The sequence below is a fragment of the Anopheles aquasalis genome, chromosome 3, assembly GCF_943734665.1.
Source record: "Anopheles aquasalis chromosome 3, idAnoAquaMG_Q_19, whole genome shotgun sequence".
Classification (NCBI taxonomy): Eukaryota; Metazoa; Arthropoda; class Insecta; order Diptera; family Culicidae; genus Anopheles; species Anopheles aquasalis.
Window position 1 is genome coordinate 21,452,565 of NC_064878.1, and position 17,963 is coordinate 21,470,527.

The 17,963-nt window shown below is 46.2% G+C and overlaps 2 protein-coding genes across 2 annotated transcripts; one reads left to right on the plus strand and one right to left on the minus strand.

Annotated features, from left to right (window-relative positions):
• Nucleotides 1-4,046: 4,046 nt before the first annotated feature.
• LOC126574238 (peritrophin-1-like) lies at nucleotides 4,047-4,883 on the plus strand. Its single transcript, XM_050234305.1, has 2 exons — nucleotides 4,047-4,636; nucleotides 4,718-4,883. Exons 1-2 carry the CDS (start codon nucleotides 4,047-4,049, stop codon nucleotides 4,737-4,739), a joined length of 612 nt encoding a protein of 203 aa, XP_050090262.1. The 3' UTR covers nucleotides 4,740-4,883.
• An 11,556-nt stretch (nucleotides 4,884-16,439) lies between these two features.
• LOC126576993 (protein obstructor-E) lies at nucleotides 16,440-17,473 on the minus strand. The gene is made up of 2 exons (XM_050238340.1): nucleotides 16,881-17,473; nucleotides 16,440-16,814 (listed from the first exon to the last, which is right to left on the minus strand). The coding sequence occupies exons 1-2, from the start codon at nucleotides 17,471-17,473 to the stop codon at nucleotides 16,502-16,504; spliced, it is 906 nt and encodes a 301-aa protein (XP_050094297.1). The 3' UTR covers nucleotides 16,440-16,501.
• Nucleotides 17,474-17,963: the final 490 nt, after the last annotated feature.

Sequence of the window (17,963 nt, forward strand, 5' to 3'; positions counted from 1 at the left end):
GGCTGTTTGTGGCACGAATGCCCTGTAATGTTGATTGTGCTACCAATTCCAATAGGGATTTAGATAGATAGTGAAACAAATAAAAGTACGTTCAAATGATATACTGAAAATACTTGGTTATTGGTTAGTCAAAGGTTTTTCCAGTTTTTTATTAAAGATATTATGATCTAGTATTATGCTTATTATTAAGATAATCCAGGGTCAGGCACTATGCCACTGAAAGCTAAATTCTTACGAGTGTCCTTATCAAAGATTGGGCAAGCCTAATAAGTTAGGGTTCACTTTTCCATGGATATTGATTTCCTGGGAAGAGGCCAGAATTTCCTTTCGTGGAATTTATCATCGATCAATGATTGATAATCTATCTTTAGATAGATCCATCAAACAACGCTTCAATCGCTAAAGGACATGCGCTCTCGTTAGGGAGGGGCTGTTAGGTTAGGTTGGTTTACAACTGAACTTTGTACGTTTACTAAGCAAGCAAGCAGACTGTATGCTTCAAAAATAGTATGAATCATGTGGATCGTCGAATGGAACAAAAAGGGTGGAAAGCATAAATCATAAACAATGCAATTTGCAATTCATCCGATTCAGCAATGGCTTAAGCGGGACGGAGTGGTCTGAGTAATACTGTTAAATGTTAAAAGGGAAAGACAGTGAAGCTTAATTCACCATGGTAAATCTGAAGGAGATTAGATAGCGTAAGGCACAATCAAAACAGGAAATTCCTGGCTGTGAACCGGCCGGAAACTGGCTGCATCATTCCAAGATAATAGGAGCTGGCGTGATTAGAGGAGTTAAAAAGCGATTATGATTACCGGTTGAGCGCCAGTAGCGTTTTGGCATCTTATAAATAGAACAACTTTGCGATTCAGCTACATCAGTATCAAAGCATTCAGCAAATCTATCTGTACGCCCAGCTTAACCGACATCCAAGCAAAATGGTGCAAACATGTGGCTGGTATCGTACGCCGTTGATAGACCCCCACAACAGCTTCAAAGCTTTGATTGTGACTTTATGCGAAACATGCAACGTAGTAAACGCTTTATCAGCAAACAGCAGGTGTTCAGGTTGAAGGAGAAAATTTGGTAGGTAATTACTGATACCTACCACATAACGTAAACGTTGAATGTAGCTGACTTTCGACCTTTAAAACTGCAGATCAATCAACCCGTCGACCATTGCCTGTAGCTCAGTTAGCAAGTGAACACATTCGTCAATCTATTTCATAGCAGATTTAACGCTCAGAAATGGATCCGAAGTGGCTTTTGAGTGCCATCGTGTTTGCGACAGTTCAAATAGCTGTTTCTCAAAACAATCGTTGTCAAAACCTTCCGGACGGTAGATTTATAAATGACTTTACTGCGTGTGATGGTTACTATACTTGCTTTAGAGGTGGAGCATTCCCTGGAACATGTCCAGAAGGCTACTATTTTAATGAACAGGAGCAATTGTGTGACTTCAATTGGCGAGTGAAGTGTTTGCTCTGTCCAGATGACCCCGAAGCACCGCCAACGCTCGAGCCAATCGATGGAAATTGTGATTTTTACACGCTATGCTTCCAAGGAATCGGAACTTTGCGTGAATGCGCCGACGGCCTATTATTCGACCGAGAGCTGGGAGCATGTGCTGTAGCAGAAACCGTCAATTGCGAGGCTGCTCTCTGTCCCAGCAACATTAACCCAGCGACACCAGTACTGGTACCAGATCCAGCGGATTGTTCGAAGTATTTCATTTGCCTGAATGGTGCGGCCAATCCAGCACAGTGTGCTCCCACGTTACTCTTTAATCCCGAAACACGGCGATGTGATTTAGAGGAAAATGTGGAATGTGTAAGTAGAAGACATCACAACACTATCACCGCTGAATGATAATTTTACTTTTATTTACCAGGCCGAAGGAGCTCCCTCTCCCACGTCGTGTCCTGCAACTGGTCTTCATCTGATCGGAAATCCGGCAGATTGTGTATCTTACTTTGTTTGTCTGGATGGTGTCCAGAGTGCTGCGCCCATAGATTGTGCTCCCGATTTGATCTTTGATATAACGGTAGCCCAGTGTCGACTACCAGACGAAAATTCTCGTTGCGCCGACGGATCATCTCCTTTTGACCCAACAACTACAACCGACGGCGGTGGAGCGGAACCGACTGTACCGATTCCAGAAGAAACAACTTTAGAGCCGGAAGAAACAACCTTGGAACCAGAAGAAACAACTTTAGAACCGGAAGAAACAACCTTGGAACCAGAAGAAACAACTTTAGAACCGGAAGAAACAACCTTGGAACCAGAAGAAACAACTTTAGAACCGGAAGAAACCACCTTGGAACCAGAAGAAACAACTTTAGAACCGGAAGAAACCACCTTGGAACCAGAAGAAACAACTTTAGAACCGGAAGAAACCACCTTGGAACCAGAGGAAGCTGTTGGCAAGTGATCTGTTGCTAAATCTGCCAAGTGATCAATCCGCCCGATGAATTGTATCTGTGCCCCAATATGTAAAATGTATCGTTGTTTGCAAATTGAACGTATTTTTGAAGATAAACTTGTTTATTCTGCCGATAAGATGTATTAAATGTTTACTTAGCTGGTGCCAAACAAAAAGTGGTAAATCAAATTGATTACGCTTTGCGTGGCCGGCTTGAAATTTGCAAGATAGTTTGCCCTGAATTTCTTTCGTTTGTTTTTATCGACTTTCGTATGAAATTAGATCACTTTTAGGGGTAAATGAATTAAACACACTCACAATAAACATACTATATCGATACAAACCACAAAAAGCACAAATAGTATCGCTGCAAAATTTCTTATAATTAATTTTCTTTTTAGAAAATGCATCCGAATAAAGCTAAATGCTTTATTGGTAAAAAATCAATTACAAAATGTTTTTGTTATTTTTAAACGGTTTCCATGTTTGCAGTTTGAGTGGCGGTAAATTGTTGAACGAAGTTGTAAACCGGTGCTAGACCAATTTCCGTTCTCCGTGAGATCGGAAGGAAACAAGGCGAACGCTTTGGTTTTCAAGTTTAACTTACTGACTGCTAACGACGCGCAGGCTGGTGCTGACTGATTGACGATTATTCTTGGGCTTCATGGGTTTATATATCAAATTGATTCCGAATATCGTACTGATATGAGCGAAACGGATGATCCCACTCCAAGATGGTACAAATGGGATTCATAAGCTGTAGTAGCTACTAGCGGCTTTTGTACAAAGATGGGATAACGTTCACATGTATAATGGTGTGTAAAAATAACTAAAATAATATAATAAAAAATAAAATAATAAAAATTTGTAAAATAAACCTTCGTCGAACGAAGAAACAAAAATATCATTCCGCACTCGATATAGATTCTTTTTGCAAAAATAGCGATCCCACTTTTATTGTTTATGATTTTCATAATGCTGTTCGGAGCTGCAACGAACCATTTGTACCGCTTCCAACTGGCGCTGAGTTGGAATGGAATAGAATGTATGAGATGATGATAAACAATTCAATGCGCAAATACCGTCGATAATAGATACTTAATAGAGGGGGTTTGGAATTTCGCGTTGCTTTTCAACTGAACTTTGGATGCTTAGTAAGCAAGCAAGCAGACTGTACGTTTAAGGAATCGTATGATTCATGTGGATCATTTAAAGGGCGTTCAAATGCACTGATGAGAAACAATACAATGCGCAATTCATCCGATTTGGTAATAGCTTAAGGAGGTCGAAACGGTTTTGCTGATACCGCCAGAAGTTGCAAAGTAAGGATTACAAAGCCAGATTGGCTGAGGTGAATTCTTTTCCGATTAGATAACGCAAAGCTGAAATGGACAGGAAATTCCTGGCGGGGAACCGGAACGAAACTGGCTGCATCATTCCAAGATAATAAGGACTGGTGTGATTAGAGGTGTTAAAAAGCGATTATGGCTACTGGTTGGGGGCCAGTAACTGTTCAGCATCGTATAAATACATCACGTTCGCGATTCAGCGACATCAGTATCAAAGCATCCAGCAAATCTGTCTGTACGCAATTGCCCATCATAACCGACATTCAAGCAAAATGGTGTCAAAAAGTATCCTCCACCGTGCCCTGGTGATGGTTTCGCTGTTTGCAGCAGCGTCCGCTCAAGTAACGGCCCCCTGCGCCGGCATTCAGGATGGGACATTCGTGAACGACTTCAGCTCCTGCGAGGGATACTTCCTGTGTGACAATGGGCAACCGCTACCGGCCACCTGCCCACCCGGATTCTTCTTTAACGAAGCCGAGCAACTGTGCGACTTTCCCCAGAATGTGTTTTGTTACGTGTGCGGCCACACATTCGGTGTTGAGTTGTTCCCGTCGCCATCGTCTTGCGACAAGTTTATCACCTGTTCGAACGGTATCTCGTTCGAGGGTACGTGCAGTGCTGGCCACAGATTCGATGCCACGCAACGGATTTGCATGAATGGAGAGCGTGCCCAATGCAATACACAGCCTGGCTGCCCTGAAATTGACAATCCCAATGAGGTTGTCTTCCTTCCGGGCAACCAGTCCTGCAACGAGTACTTCCTGTGCCAGGCGGGAACGGCCATCCAGAGGTTCTGCGCTCCCGGGCTGCACTGGAATCGAGTGGCGGAGCGTTGTGACTTTCCTGAGATTGCACAGTGCCCGTAAGTACACTACGCATACGAATCGGCCGTTCGGCGATGGAGGCGATACTTATTGAATTTCTTTTCGAATTTCGCTTTCAGGCTGCCGCAGACACAGCATTGAATAGCGTACTGTGCAGTTGGCGTTGTAAGGATTGCTCTCGTCGAAACTATTGATAGACATGTACCTAATACTTTCCACTACGTTTACCACCAAGGAATTGCTAAAATAATCGAAACATAGATAGAAGTTAATAATTTAAAAAAAACCTATTATTATTTTCTCTCTTGTGCTTGAGCTCTCAATGTAACATTTTTAAGAACATACTGTTTAAAATAATGCAATAAATACCTGTTTCAAACTGACTTTCTCTGCGCTTATTGTTCGAAGGAGGAATTTGCTCGAATCAAACATGGTGAACGGTGGAATAGGGATGTCCATGATTCTGTTCTATTTTACTAAAATCTTCTTTCTACAAAGCTTATTGTTTTGTTGCTGCTGTTTCACATTACCATATTATCTGTTTTGAACGCAGTTGTATCTGGGCCAGATTATCTGGCGGATCGTCATCCGCACTTACTCGTAAGCTCCTTTGTGACACTTTTAGCATTGCGTTGTTATTGCAATGTTGCAATGTAGCATGGTTGATGGTATTATGTTGTGGTATTTGCGATTTTGTTTCAAAACTAAAGGAAATTCTTTAAATAAATCAACAAAAATTATAATCAGTGTTTCTAAATGTACAATCAAAAACCCCACGGAGCTACCGAAAAAGTAGTGTGCAGATAGAGGATAGAAAATTTTAAAGGCTTCGGTGCACTAGTTTTTCTGCTACGAAGGACAGTGATTTTGAAAAAGGTTAGGTTTTGTGAAAAGCACTTCAAAGTAGCGAGCGGCATTTAGTTATGTATGGGCCCCAAATTCAAATATCATTGTCAGTTTTACTGTGATTGATTCAAACAGTTTACTGTAATCTTAAAAGGATCAGCATTTATTCAAAAATGTAAAAAAGTGCCTTAGACAGTTAAATACCTGAGCATAAATCTTCTTCTTCTTATTCTACGATGTCACATTTACACTACTGGACAGGTCAATCCAACCATTTCGAAGCATGTGGATAAATATCTTCATACTAATCCTAAACTAAACAACCACCTGTTAATAGTAAAATTAGAAGCATTCTAGCACTTGTAACACATCGGACAATAAATATTACAGCTGATTCGAAACAAAACTCCCTTTAGTCAATTTTCATTCCTGCTTGTGTTAAATGTGTTATCGTTTTACTTATGCGTTCTTTTATTTGCTTTTACAATTGCTACAACTAATCATCTATCTTTTTAATTCACAACGGTAGTCTAGCATTGCTGAAAGATCGTTATTCTGTATCCAGAGTAGCAGAATTATGTTTTTTATAAGTTCCTTTTTAATAAAACAGGATATGTTCCTGGTTCGGGTGATTCTCCCCCGTAAAAGGCACGAACCGGTGTGTAACCGATATTTGTCCGACAATTATTCCCGACCGAAAATTTTATGGCAATCCAGGGGCGATGTTTATTTTTTCGCTTATCTTTGTGCGCACGATTAGGCGTGCGATTAGACGTACAGCATAAGTTTAGGGTGTACTACACCATTATGCCATTACGGCAAGGCACACACTGTGGACTTTCTCAATCATCCCTAGCGGCCAAAAACTTTCAGAGGCATTCGTTTCAGAGCCGTTGTTTAGCGTTGAATTTATTTCTTCACAATCTTCATGCGTCATGCTAGGACAAGAGTAGTTCCTCTTTGGGGCGTAAAAGCAGGAAAAGGCACTAAGGCATAAGTCGTGATCGAATGGACCGTGCGGATGTTGCTGCTTTACTGACGTGCGGTGGAAGTGGGGACGACGATTGGCCTATCCGGAGGCGCTGGGACAGTTGACGTTGAAGGGATGGTCACAGAACTCTCGCTCCTGGTTCCAGAACTGGTTCGGTGGACAGTTCATTACGTGCAGCGTTCCCCAGACGCATCGGAAGAACCGGGTACAGTCGGGATGTGGATAGTAGAACACCTCGTTTGTTGGGCAGAAGGGTTCACCGCCACCAGCTGGGGGTGCCGGCGTCGGAGGGGGTGGTGGAACGGGTGTCGGAGGTGGTGGCGGAACGGGTGTCGGAGGGGGTGGCGGAACGGGTGTCGGAGCAGGAGTTGGAGCTGGTGTCGGAGCGGTAGGAACAGGGGTTGGTTCAGGTGCTGGAGGAGCTACAGTCGGTGCTGGGGTTGGTTCGGGTACTGGAGGAGCTGCAGTCGGTGCTGGGGTGGGAGCCGTAGGGATGGGCGTTGGATCCGGACCGGGCGGTAGTGTCGGAGCTGGAGTGGGAGCCGTGGGAACTGGCGTTGGTTCCGGAACGGGCGCTAGTGTTGGAGCGGTAGGTGGCAAGCCTGGTGCGGGTGTCTCTGGTTCCGGACCAGCGGTCGGAACGGTTGGCACTTCTACCGGTGGTCCTGGATCGTTGGGCGGTGGGGGCAGCGTAGGCATAGGCGTCGGAGGAGTTGGCTGGTCCCCTGGCGATGCTGTCGGTGGAGTGGGAAGGTTCTCGACGCACACCGACACCTCGGGCCGGTTGCACTGCAGCGTGACGGTGTCGAACACGAGGTTCGGTCCACACTGTTGCTCAAATGCTGCCTCATCGATGCACAGATAGTACCGGGTACAATCGGTCGGATGCGGTGCATTATTCACACCGACGTTACCAAGGCAACCGAACAGTGGTGACACATTCGGTGGCGGTGTTGGTGGTTTCGGTAGATTCTCCGGATACTGCGGTGGATCCAGGATGCAGGTTCCCGTCGCGCGGCCAGAGCACGCCAAGGTGTAAATGTCAAACACCTCACCGATGGCGCAATTCCTGTCGAAGGACATCGTGTCCATGCACATGTAGTACCGGGAACAGTCACTGGGGTGCGGTTTGAAGGAGGTACCGATGTTCCCGGCACAGGCATTGTTGGCTGGTGCCGGTGGTGGTGGTGGTGGTGCTGGAGGATCCAGGACGCAGGTGCTCGTTTGTCTGCTGCCGCAGGTCAACCGCACTATATCGAACACCTCACCGGCCGGGCAGTTCCTGTCAAAGGACATCGTGTCCATGCACATGTAGTACCGGGAACAGTCACTGGGGTGCGGTTTGAAGGAGGTACCGATGTTCCCGGCACAGGCATTGTCGGATGGTGCTGGAGGATCCAGGACGCAGGTGCTCGTTTGTCTGCTGCCGCAGGTCAACCGCACTATATCGAACACTTCACCGGCCGGGCAGTTCCTGTCGAAGGACATCGTGTCCATGCACATGTAGTACCGGGAGCAGTCACTGGGGTGCGGTTTGAAGGAGGTACCGATGTTCCCGGCACAGGCATCGTTGGCTGGTGGCGGCGGTGGTGGCAAAGGAGCTGGTGGTGGTGGTGCCGGTGCGACATCGCGAATACAGGTCGACTGCTTTACCGGACCGCAGCTCCGGGAGTAGATATCGAAGATCTGATTCCCGGGGCAGGTGCTCGGTCGGCTTTCGCTGCCAATGCACATGTAGTACTGCTGGCAGTTGTTCGGATTGGGTACATAGTTAATACCGACATTGTCGGCACACGGTTCGGCAAATGGTTTCGGATCATCGGACAGCAGGAGCAGCGGTACCAAGTTGGCACACTGTGCCTCGTGTGCCATCACGCACCGGTTGGTCAGGGCATCGTACTGTTCGTGCGATGCGCATTCCATCTCGTACGCTTCGCCAAAAATACACAGAACATACTTGGAGCAGCTGCTTGGGTACGGGACCGTTACCATGGATTCGGTTGCCTTGGCACGGCACAGACTCCTTGTGTCGATCGTGCACTTCGCTACGGCCGCGTCCATACACACCATCGCCACGCTGTCGAAGGCCTTACCGGGAGGGCAGGACGCGATGTAAGCATCGGTATGCAGACACATCACGTACCGGTGGCACTCGTTGGGAAGGGGCTTGTGTGTCATTCCCTCGTTGCCGATGCAGTACTGTGCGGCCGATTCATCCTGCAGTACGGGCTTTAGGTTGTGTAAAGGTTGGAAATGGGTTAGGTAAGGAAAGGAAAGGATTAGTAGGTTTTGCGGGGCAAGGATATGAAGGTGAATCGACAGGTGGTTTTATATTTACAGCGACATCGATGGTTCACAAGTATTTACAATGTGGCCTGGTATATGGTTTATATATTTACAAAACGATTTCTTTTTATTCGAGTAGAACATTCGGTCAGAAAATTAGCTACACACGGCTACACGGGACTTACTGGTGCACTCGTGCAGGGAACGTTGGCCTGGAGGTCGCACACCAGTTTGATGGGATTGAAGTAGGTGTTAACCGGGCAGGTTTGCGGTAGCCCCTCGCCCCGAACACAGATAAAGTACTCTCGGCAGTCGTTTGGGTTTGGCAGAAAGACTGGATTCATTGGATCATCCTCGGCTGGACAGGCAACGCAGTTGACGGCACTTGCTATGTTACACTGGGAGACCGCCGGATCGAACAGGGTACCGGTGGGACATTCCCGTGGGAACTGTATTCCTTCGATGCACTGGACGAATTTCGTGCACGATCCCGCCACTGGGAAGCTTTTAACTCCCGTCGCTGGACACGAGATGCACGCGTCGCGATCACCGTAGTCACACATTTGCAAGGACTCCGAGAAGATGAACGGGGTCGGGCATTCCTGGGGGAACGGTTGACCGCCGACACACGTGTAGTACCGCCAGCAGTCGGTTTCGTGTGCCAAGAATCGACCGTCCACTTGACCTACACAGCTGGGTGGTGTCTGGGCCTGCACTTGGGTGCATCCCAGCAGAAAGAGCGCCACTATTGCGCCCGCTGCGAGAGAGAGAGAGAGAGAGGGAGAGAAAGAGAGAGAGAGAGGGAGGGGAAGAAGGGAAAACGGGGAAAACGGTCTTAAAACACTGTGAACTGACTAGCTGGGTGGTCTGGCCAATGGGTTGCCCGGACAAACTCACTGATCATGTTGCACAACCACTTCTGCTGCGGCCTCAAGAAGATGAATCGCTGATGCACTTCGAAAAAAAAAACCACTATTGGGTTGGGGAACTAGTTTGATCCCCGCTTCAGATGATGATCCGCGGTTTGCGGTTTATCGCGCACACCGAATAGCACACTCCACTTCCCAAGAATGGTTGCAAGGCTCGAGGGTACACTTCTTTTATAGAGGGTCCCGCCGGTGGGTGACCGAAGGTTGATAGCGTGTTACGTGTTACGGCTGGACAGCGCTATATCTTCCAGGGAATAACAAGAGAGCTGCAAGAGGTTTGATAAAACAACCGCCAGCAGCAGCAGCAGCTGCTGCGCCAGGTACGTCTTATCTATCTGCTGCTGCTGCTGCTGTTGGTTTCATGTTTTTTCGTCGCTTGGATATCTTCGAGAAGGCTTGTGTTTAAGCTTTTTAACGATAACGCCCCGTTCCCACCTTCACACCTTGCTTCCGATAATTTTATCGCCAAATTCCACGAGTTCATCAATGGCTGGTGGAGGAAAAATGGCGAAAACACAAAAAAAACAAAACATTTGCAACAAGGTTAGGGCAATCTGGATACGGTAAAGCTGATGGTCGAGGAAAAAAAAACAGGAACTGGCCTGTTCATAGAGGTTTGCGCGCTCTTCAGGTGTAAGCTGCTCTCTGCCAACCCCTTGTGTGCCTGTCGCTGTGCTGCTGTCTGTGACTACAAGAATACTTGTAAGGACGACTAAGGCTGCCACACTGATTGATCGATGGTTTGGGGTATCATTTCCTTGGCGGTTACTTGTAGCATTACTCATCTTTTTCTGGTGTTTGTGATCGATGAGCTATTTTTACCGTACAGCCTTGCATTGCGTTGTTCCGTTATGCTGTGGTGATGAGTTTTTACAGTGATCACATGAGCGATAAAGCGAAACAAGTGCATTACTCAAGTGCGCAAAGTTAGTTTCCGGAGTAATTGTTTAGAGGGAAGCGTCGCAAATTGATTTCACAACTTGATAAAGTTTGCCTCACCTGCTTGAAGTTAATGTTTGGGGTATTTTTCCGAACCTGAATGTTTTACTGGAAAGTGTATGAACCAAGAGGTCATTCGGAGCGCGCCACTATCACGAATCTTGCAGAAAATAGAAATTCGCCCCCGAATAAAGCGCTCCGAAAATTATTTAAATTGTTGTACATTTTGTTTTTACCATAAAAGACGTATGTAGTTTGCATTTTTGAAATATATATTCAAAATTGCGGGTAGCGGAGCAGAAAAACCAAAAATGAGCTGAGGATATAAAAAAAAATAGATATTTTGTTCAGCACTTTGCCCTTATGTGCTTCCCATAGCCACTAGGAAAAGCGAGGGTGGTAGCATATGATAGAAACGGAAAGAAACGATAACACACTGATATCGAATACGTTGCTATGCGCAAGACGAGTCTACCATGGAACCCAAAGGAATGCAAGGATTAATCGAACCAGCTTAAATGTTTCCCATTAAGATAACACGATAACAAACCTAAATTGAGGCCACAAATAGAGACATTTTGTGGCAGTAATTGAGGGTAAGAATGTGGAAAAATGCCGAATGCGGACTGTATGACTCAAAATCGTTTAAATAAAGCACCCAGGAAGTCCACTTTAAATGGACTTCCTCATTCGGTATGGACAGCATAGAGATAACAGGGAAGTCCCGTTTTGTGCAGATTACGACGTAAAATCAAAAAAAGATATCTCCTTCGTAACGTTAGCTATAGGGGCACTTCCTGTGCTGTGTAAGTATGCTTTGACCAAGCGATGACCATGGCAATTCATCATCCTACTACCGATTGGCCGAGACAGAAAATCAATGTCTATATAAAGTGTCCCTCGTGGCATGACAAAATCGTATTTGCGCATTTGCAGCCTTGAAAGAACGACGATAAACTGCCTGACTTTCGGAACTCAACATGCGGGGTAAGTACTTTAGTACTCAGGACCTTCAGTAAGGGTGTTTCAAGGCTGGCATTAGCAGAAACCAACCAATTTACACATTTTCTCGCAGTACATACGCTGTGTGTGCTTTTCATGGTTGTTGTTGTTCAGTGGACCGCCGCAAGTCCTGTTGCCAGAAATGCGCCACCTTGTGGACCTACGGATGATTTCTTCGCCCCGGGTCCGGATTGTGAATCATTCTATGCGTGCCGTTACGGTGTAGTGGATCTGCTGCCCTGTCCGGCCGGAACCCTTTGGGACAGGGTCAACATTCGTTGCGATTGGGCGGAAAACGTAATCTGTTCGGTATGGAATACGATATGATCGCCTTGAACGAGTGAGCATTTGTTGATTATTTCAACGATTTTCGATTCCTAGGATGATGTTACGACTGCGCCACCGATTACGGAAGCCCCTACGACACCACCCACCACAGTTGACCCACCTGTCACAGTGACCCCAAATCCAACGGCCACTCCACCCCCGATAACGTTTATGCCGGATGTGGAGGGCGCTCTGCCGATACTATTCCCCGGCACCGACTGCCCGGAAGGTGAGCGTGCGTTTGCAGTGCATGAGTTTGATTGTCGACGATACTTTTACTGCCTGTACGGCGTACGGTATCTACAAACCTGTCCGTTTCTGCAAAAGTTTGACTTCCTCCGGGGCCACTGTGTACCGGAAACCGATGAAGAGCTACGGTGCTTCAATGACCTATGAATGTTGATGTGGGGGGGGGAACGGCAGTGTGATATTTCTTGGAGGGAAATTGAGCGCCATGCCACGAGAATAATGCCATTGTTGGTGCAATAAAAATGAGTAACAAGGCATACTGTTGGTTTTATTCCATCTTATCAATCGCGTCAACAACTGCCAAAAACACACTCTCCAAGGTCTTGATCAAAGTACTTGAACATTTGGCAAACCTGCACCCGGGATATACCGTACAAGCAGAAGATGTACTTGTTGCATCGGTCAGGATGTGGTAGGAAGCTGGCTCCCTCCGGTGGACAGCCGAACGGATCCTGGTAGATGGCCTGAAATGGATAAAACTCAAATAACATGCGTACACTTCTACAAAACACCCTTCGGTGACGTACTTGACACTTGGCGTTCGCTGCAGTGTCGCAGATTTTCATTGCTGCATTCCACTCCAAATCGGCCGGGCATTTCATGGTCAGTGGTTTGCCATGATAACACAGGATGTAGGATGAACAGTCGTCGAGAACCGGGAGATAAGTGGGGATCAGTGGATCATCCTCCGCTGGGCAGGCCGCTGCTCCGGAAGGTGGTTCCGTGGTAGTAGGAGCTAGCGTTGTGGTAGTAAACTCCGGTGGTAGTGGCACCGAGCCGCAATCAACGTTACCGGCAAAGTCACAGATCGATTCGGCCGCATTGAATAACATGCCATCGGGACAGCGGCCTGTGCCGGCCGGCATTTCATTGATGCACCTTAGAAACTGATCACAGGAGAGCGGATTCAGGACCATCGACTCGTCCGGTTTGTCCTTACAAATCTGCATCGGATCGAACTCCTGCGCCCGGATGGTCGCAGGTGTGTGAAGCGCCTGCCAAACCGTCAGTAGCGTCCACCCAATGGTGAAAGGAAATGTAAACCGGCCAATAGTCATTGCTACAATCACGAGAACTTCAACGTCGACTGACGGCCGGAATGAACTACGGTTCGAGCAGCGAGCGCAGTTGGTACTTAATATAGAACGCCATGGAGCGCCATAGCCCGATCGCATCGCTTGTCCAACGAGCTGTCACAGGCGATCTATCAATGTGATGCAACGCCGTTGTCAGTCAACATTTCCTCCGTCGGGCGATGGCCTTGGTGGAGAATTAGCGTCATTCAACGCGGGTGCACGCGTGCGAAATGAAAACGTGCGAAAAAACCCAACACATCGCGATCAATGACCTCATGCGGTTGGTGAAATGACGTATTTAACCTCGCGGTTGGTGAAATGACGTATTTACCCTCATTAATTTCCATATAACATTTTAGAGTGTAAGCATTTTCGGCCAGCCTGTTTACACTGGATCCCTTCCCTAATCTTCTAATTATCCGGTTTGAGCTGACCGGGGACGTAGTGGTGGCAGTGGCCACCATAAGGGTTAATTCCTCGCGCGTGCACGAGCCGCCGGTGTAGACAGATGGATTTCTTTTATCACATGACCTGACAGAAGGAAAACGATAAGATACCGGTGGTACGAAGTGTACCACCGGGAGTTGTTTCCGGTTTTGGTAACAACAGGTTCAGGCTGCAGATATTGCGATGTTTATACCGCCTACCGTTAGCTAAGAATAGATTTATGCCACTTTTTTGTTATCGATTATATGTACCGATTGCAGACCGGTGATTTGGTGATAATGGGGTCACAGTTTCGATACAGACACATTCTGGAGAGCTTTATATTTACGTTTCGGTTTTATTTAAAGAAATATTTTTATTTTATTTAAACGATCGCATCTACATTGTATCAAAAAAGTACCGGGAATAGTCGATTTTAATCTGATTGGGTGATCGGATCAAGCTGATTTTTTTTCCTATGTTGGTACAACTGTCCTTAGTTATTGTGTAAATTTTGAGCGACTTACTTAAAAAACTGCTGTAAAAACCTGGTAACGCATTCCGCTCAAAATTTGCATAATTGCTAAGGATAGTTGTACCAACATTGAAAAGAAAGGGTCGCTCAGTACGCCGTAAATCGATTCATGGTAGGAAAAATAATCGAACTATGCTGTAGTGTATGCTGATAAGAAGTAAGAATCCGGTGTGTTTGGTTTAATCATTGATAGAAATTAAAATAAAAACACCATGTTGTTAAAATGCCAATGAACCAATAGAAACCAGTAACGATCAACCTTGGCTAGTTCTTTGATATGTTAAATCCAAGAATGAAGCATTTTCCTACATTTCGTTATCGTATCTTTAAGTTACTAGTTGGTAAAAGGTAGTTCTACGTTTCCATCTGCTTAATGAAGGTGACTTCTTGTACATTGAACCTCATCCCTCGGAAGACAACGTTCGGCCATCGTATCCCAATCCGTTAGGAAAGGACATCGCTGTACTGAAGCTTTTCCATTTTGGCAGAAAAGGAAAAGCTCACAATACATAGGATGGGCGGTAAACGTTTCGCCAGTTTCGGGGCAGAATACATCGTAGTTCCCAGGTACAGCATTTCCCACCTGGAAGAGGAAGAGACAAAATGAATGGTAACACAATTTGAATTCGAATGCCTATCGAATTGTAGAAGCATATCATACTCTGCAGTTAGCATCCTTCGGATCCATGCACTGCTTCGCCTCATCATTCCAGTGGCTTCCGGGGGCGCAGTGCATCAGGAAGGGGGCATGTTGAATGCAGATGTAATACTCTCCGCAACTGACCGGACTGGCGATAAAGGAAACATCCGTTGCGGAGCTTTCTTTGCAAAATTTTGCCGGATATACAAGCACATCAAGATCACAGCGCACATTCCTTGCCTCGTCACAATACCGTTGCTCATCGTTCCAATACTTCCCTGGCATGCATGCGTGCAACACAGGCTTACGGTTCACACAGATGTAGAACTCAGAGCAGTTGGACGCACTCTTAACAAATCGTGGTTTGCTTGGATCGGCCTCGAGACAAATGATTTCAATCTCGGAACTGCTCTCAGTTGATGTAGCAGTACTCGTTTCCAGCGTACTGGGAATAGTGCTCGCCTCCGATGCGGTTGAAGAGACGGTCGTAGTAGGCACTGCGGTCGTCACAGTAGTAGCGGCTTCACAGTATGATGCATCAAAACTGCAAACATCAACGGGATGGTAGTACATCCCTGTGGGACAGGTGCCATGAATGAATGAGTCACCGTTGCACTGGTAGAACTTGGTGCAATCATCGGGATCGCCAGCGAATCCGTTTAGTTCGACACCATCACACGGTATGCTATCGTTTGCTAATTGAGCACTAACAAAGATGAATAAAACGTTAACACCGATCAATGTTGTTGCTAACTTTAGCTTCATTTTAGTGTCCTTACTGCTTCTCCTTACTATCGATACTGAACTGATTCTGCTGAGTTGGAAGACATTAAATACCTTTTCTTTACCGTGTCTAAATGTAACGAATGACCTTGTGAAAGGCTACAATATGATAACTAGAATGCGCACTGGTTTGTTATCGCAGAGTCCTACTTTCTTTTTGATAGCGATGAACAAACTGTAGCGCTTGCGACAGAAACTGTGTTGTATAAATCAGACCAATGTTTTCGGGTGTTTGATGTCCTAAATTTGAAATAAATGCTTTTATATTTAAAGGAACATGGCAAAGAACATTCCGCAAAAACTGTTCTGAAGTGGTTGAACTATCGTAAAGTTACTGCACCTTAACAGGACGAGCATCGTGTTAACTTTTGCTTATCATATTCCCACCATGTTTGTCCTCAAAGTAGGTCAAATTGCGTAGATAAGATATTTATTTTATCCTGATTCAAACACATTTCTACAAATTGAAGAAACAGTCGTTTCTGTGACAGTGTAATGATGGTTATTAGCCATGGAAAAAATGATAACTTTATTGTATTGATGTATAATTTATTGATTTACTTATGTTGATGGTAGGCAGGACAAAAGGTCAACCAAAAAGAAGAACATGTTAGTACCTTTTAATCATAGATTTCCAAAGGATGATCAAAGCGTTGTATAAAGCATCAAGCCAATGTTTTTGATTCTCTTTTATTGTTTTTTCGATAATGATGAAGCTTTATTTTACAAGCAAAACATGTATTTCCATAAGGTATGATAAAGTGAAGAAAAAAACCATGATCAAAGATGTGCATTTGCATGCTCTTAGTAGTGTGTAGAGTTTTATTGGATATGCTAGCACAGACCAAACCAAAGGGAGAGACACGCTCTCTTATCACTTGTGAAAGTTACACGAATGTGTTGCCGCATCCCAGACGAGCCCATCGTCACAGCGCTTGAGCAGCGACTTGCCCTTGTAGCACAGATAGTAGTGACGCTCGCTCCGGGGATGCTTCACCCAACGGGCCTGATCATCCTGGCAATTGACCTTCTTGGGGACGAGGGTCGGTTCGTTCACTTCGGTGTACGGCGTAAAGTTTTTGCACCTGGACTCGGCAATCGTGGTGCACCAATTGTTCACCGGATCCCAGTGGAGTCCCGGGGCGCAACCGTGTGGATGGAACTTTCCATTGTAGCAGTAGTAGTACCTGAGGCGAAAAATCGAACACAGCATCTTAGTGTCACATCAAATACCATGCGAGGGCATTACTTACTTCGAGCAATCGAACCGATCGGCGACGAAGATGAGCTTCTGCGGATCATCTTTCTCTGGGCAGACGCGTTCCTGGAGATCACAATGCGCCAGCTCGGGAACCGTGCACAGATTTTGGCCTGCGTTAAAATGGAAACCCGGTGCACAACGTTGCAGCACCGGTGTTCCGTCGAAGCACAGTACATACTGGGAGCAACTGCGCCGATGCGGAATACTCAGTACACCCTGGCTTGGGCAGCTATACTCGCTTGCGTCGAAATCGGGATGTGGCCGATCGTTCTCATCCAGAATGGTTCCATCATTGGTGGGCGGTGGGGTTGGCGTGGCAGTTGTAGTTGGTACCGTCGGAGGTAGCGTTACCTTGCACGGTACCAGAGATGCCGGCAGGCAGAGCCGCCGGGAGTTATCCCAGTACAGACCCGAATCACAGTCTCCGATCGAGATGAAGCCACCGAGACAGATCCGGTATCGACTGCAGCTAGTTTCGTCTGGGAAGGAAGCGCCGTTCCGCTTACCGATGCATTCCGGATCGAATGCGGACGTGGCACCCAGAATACCGACGACGACGGTCAGTGTCGCGGCGAAGAGATGCATGATCGTGACAGCAATGTCCGATTCAACTAATTTTTCTGCACAAAAAGCTACCCGAGATCACGCTATGTTGGGTGAACGAGGTGGTACGGTGAAGCACAATGAGCATCGTTGCCTTGAAAGAATTGTTTTTATCTCCCGTTTTTCGATTGCTCTGGCAGCAGGAGCCACTAAGAGACAACATGGTGCCAGGACGCCTATCTCCCGGCTCTAAGTGACTCTGTGTAGCCGTAAATTGGAAAGTTTCGTAAACATACTTATCGACGTCTTTATCGAGCGGTGATGCTATCGCTGCTGTACGATCGTGATACTGCACGGATCGTTACAATTTGTGGCGTGCCGTTTCGTTGCCTGGCGCAGAAATGCAACGTTTTTTGCTTCTCCTTTCAATTTACCACGGTCCAGCGTACATAATGTAAGAGTTAAAAGCTGAACCATTAAGTCGTCCGTTGACTGTCGCTGTATCGGTTACGGTGCGCCGTGGACAACGTGC

Excerpts from the sequence above, each read along its gene's own strand:
- LOC126574238 (XM_050234305.1), top strand. The coding sequence starts at position 4,047 with ATGGTGTCAAAAAGTATCCTCCACCGTGCCCTGGTGATGGTTTCGCTG. Across the intron at positions 4,637-4,717 it reads CCTGAGATTGCACAGTGCCC|GCTGCCGCAGACACAGCATT; the intron begins GTAAGTACACTA and ends TTTCGCTTTCAG.
- LOC126576993 (XM_050238340.1), bottom strand. The coding sequence starts at position 17,473 with ATGCATCTCTTCGCCGCGACACTGACCGTCGTCGTCGGTATTCTGGGT. Across the intron at positions 16,815-16,880 it reads GATCGGTTCGATTGCTCGAA|GTACTACTACTGCTACAATG; the intron begins GTAAGTAATGCC and ends TTTTCGCCTCAG.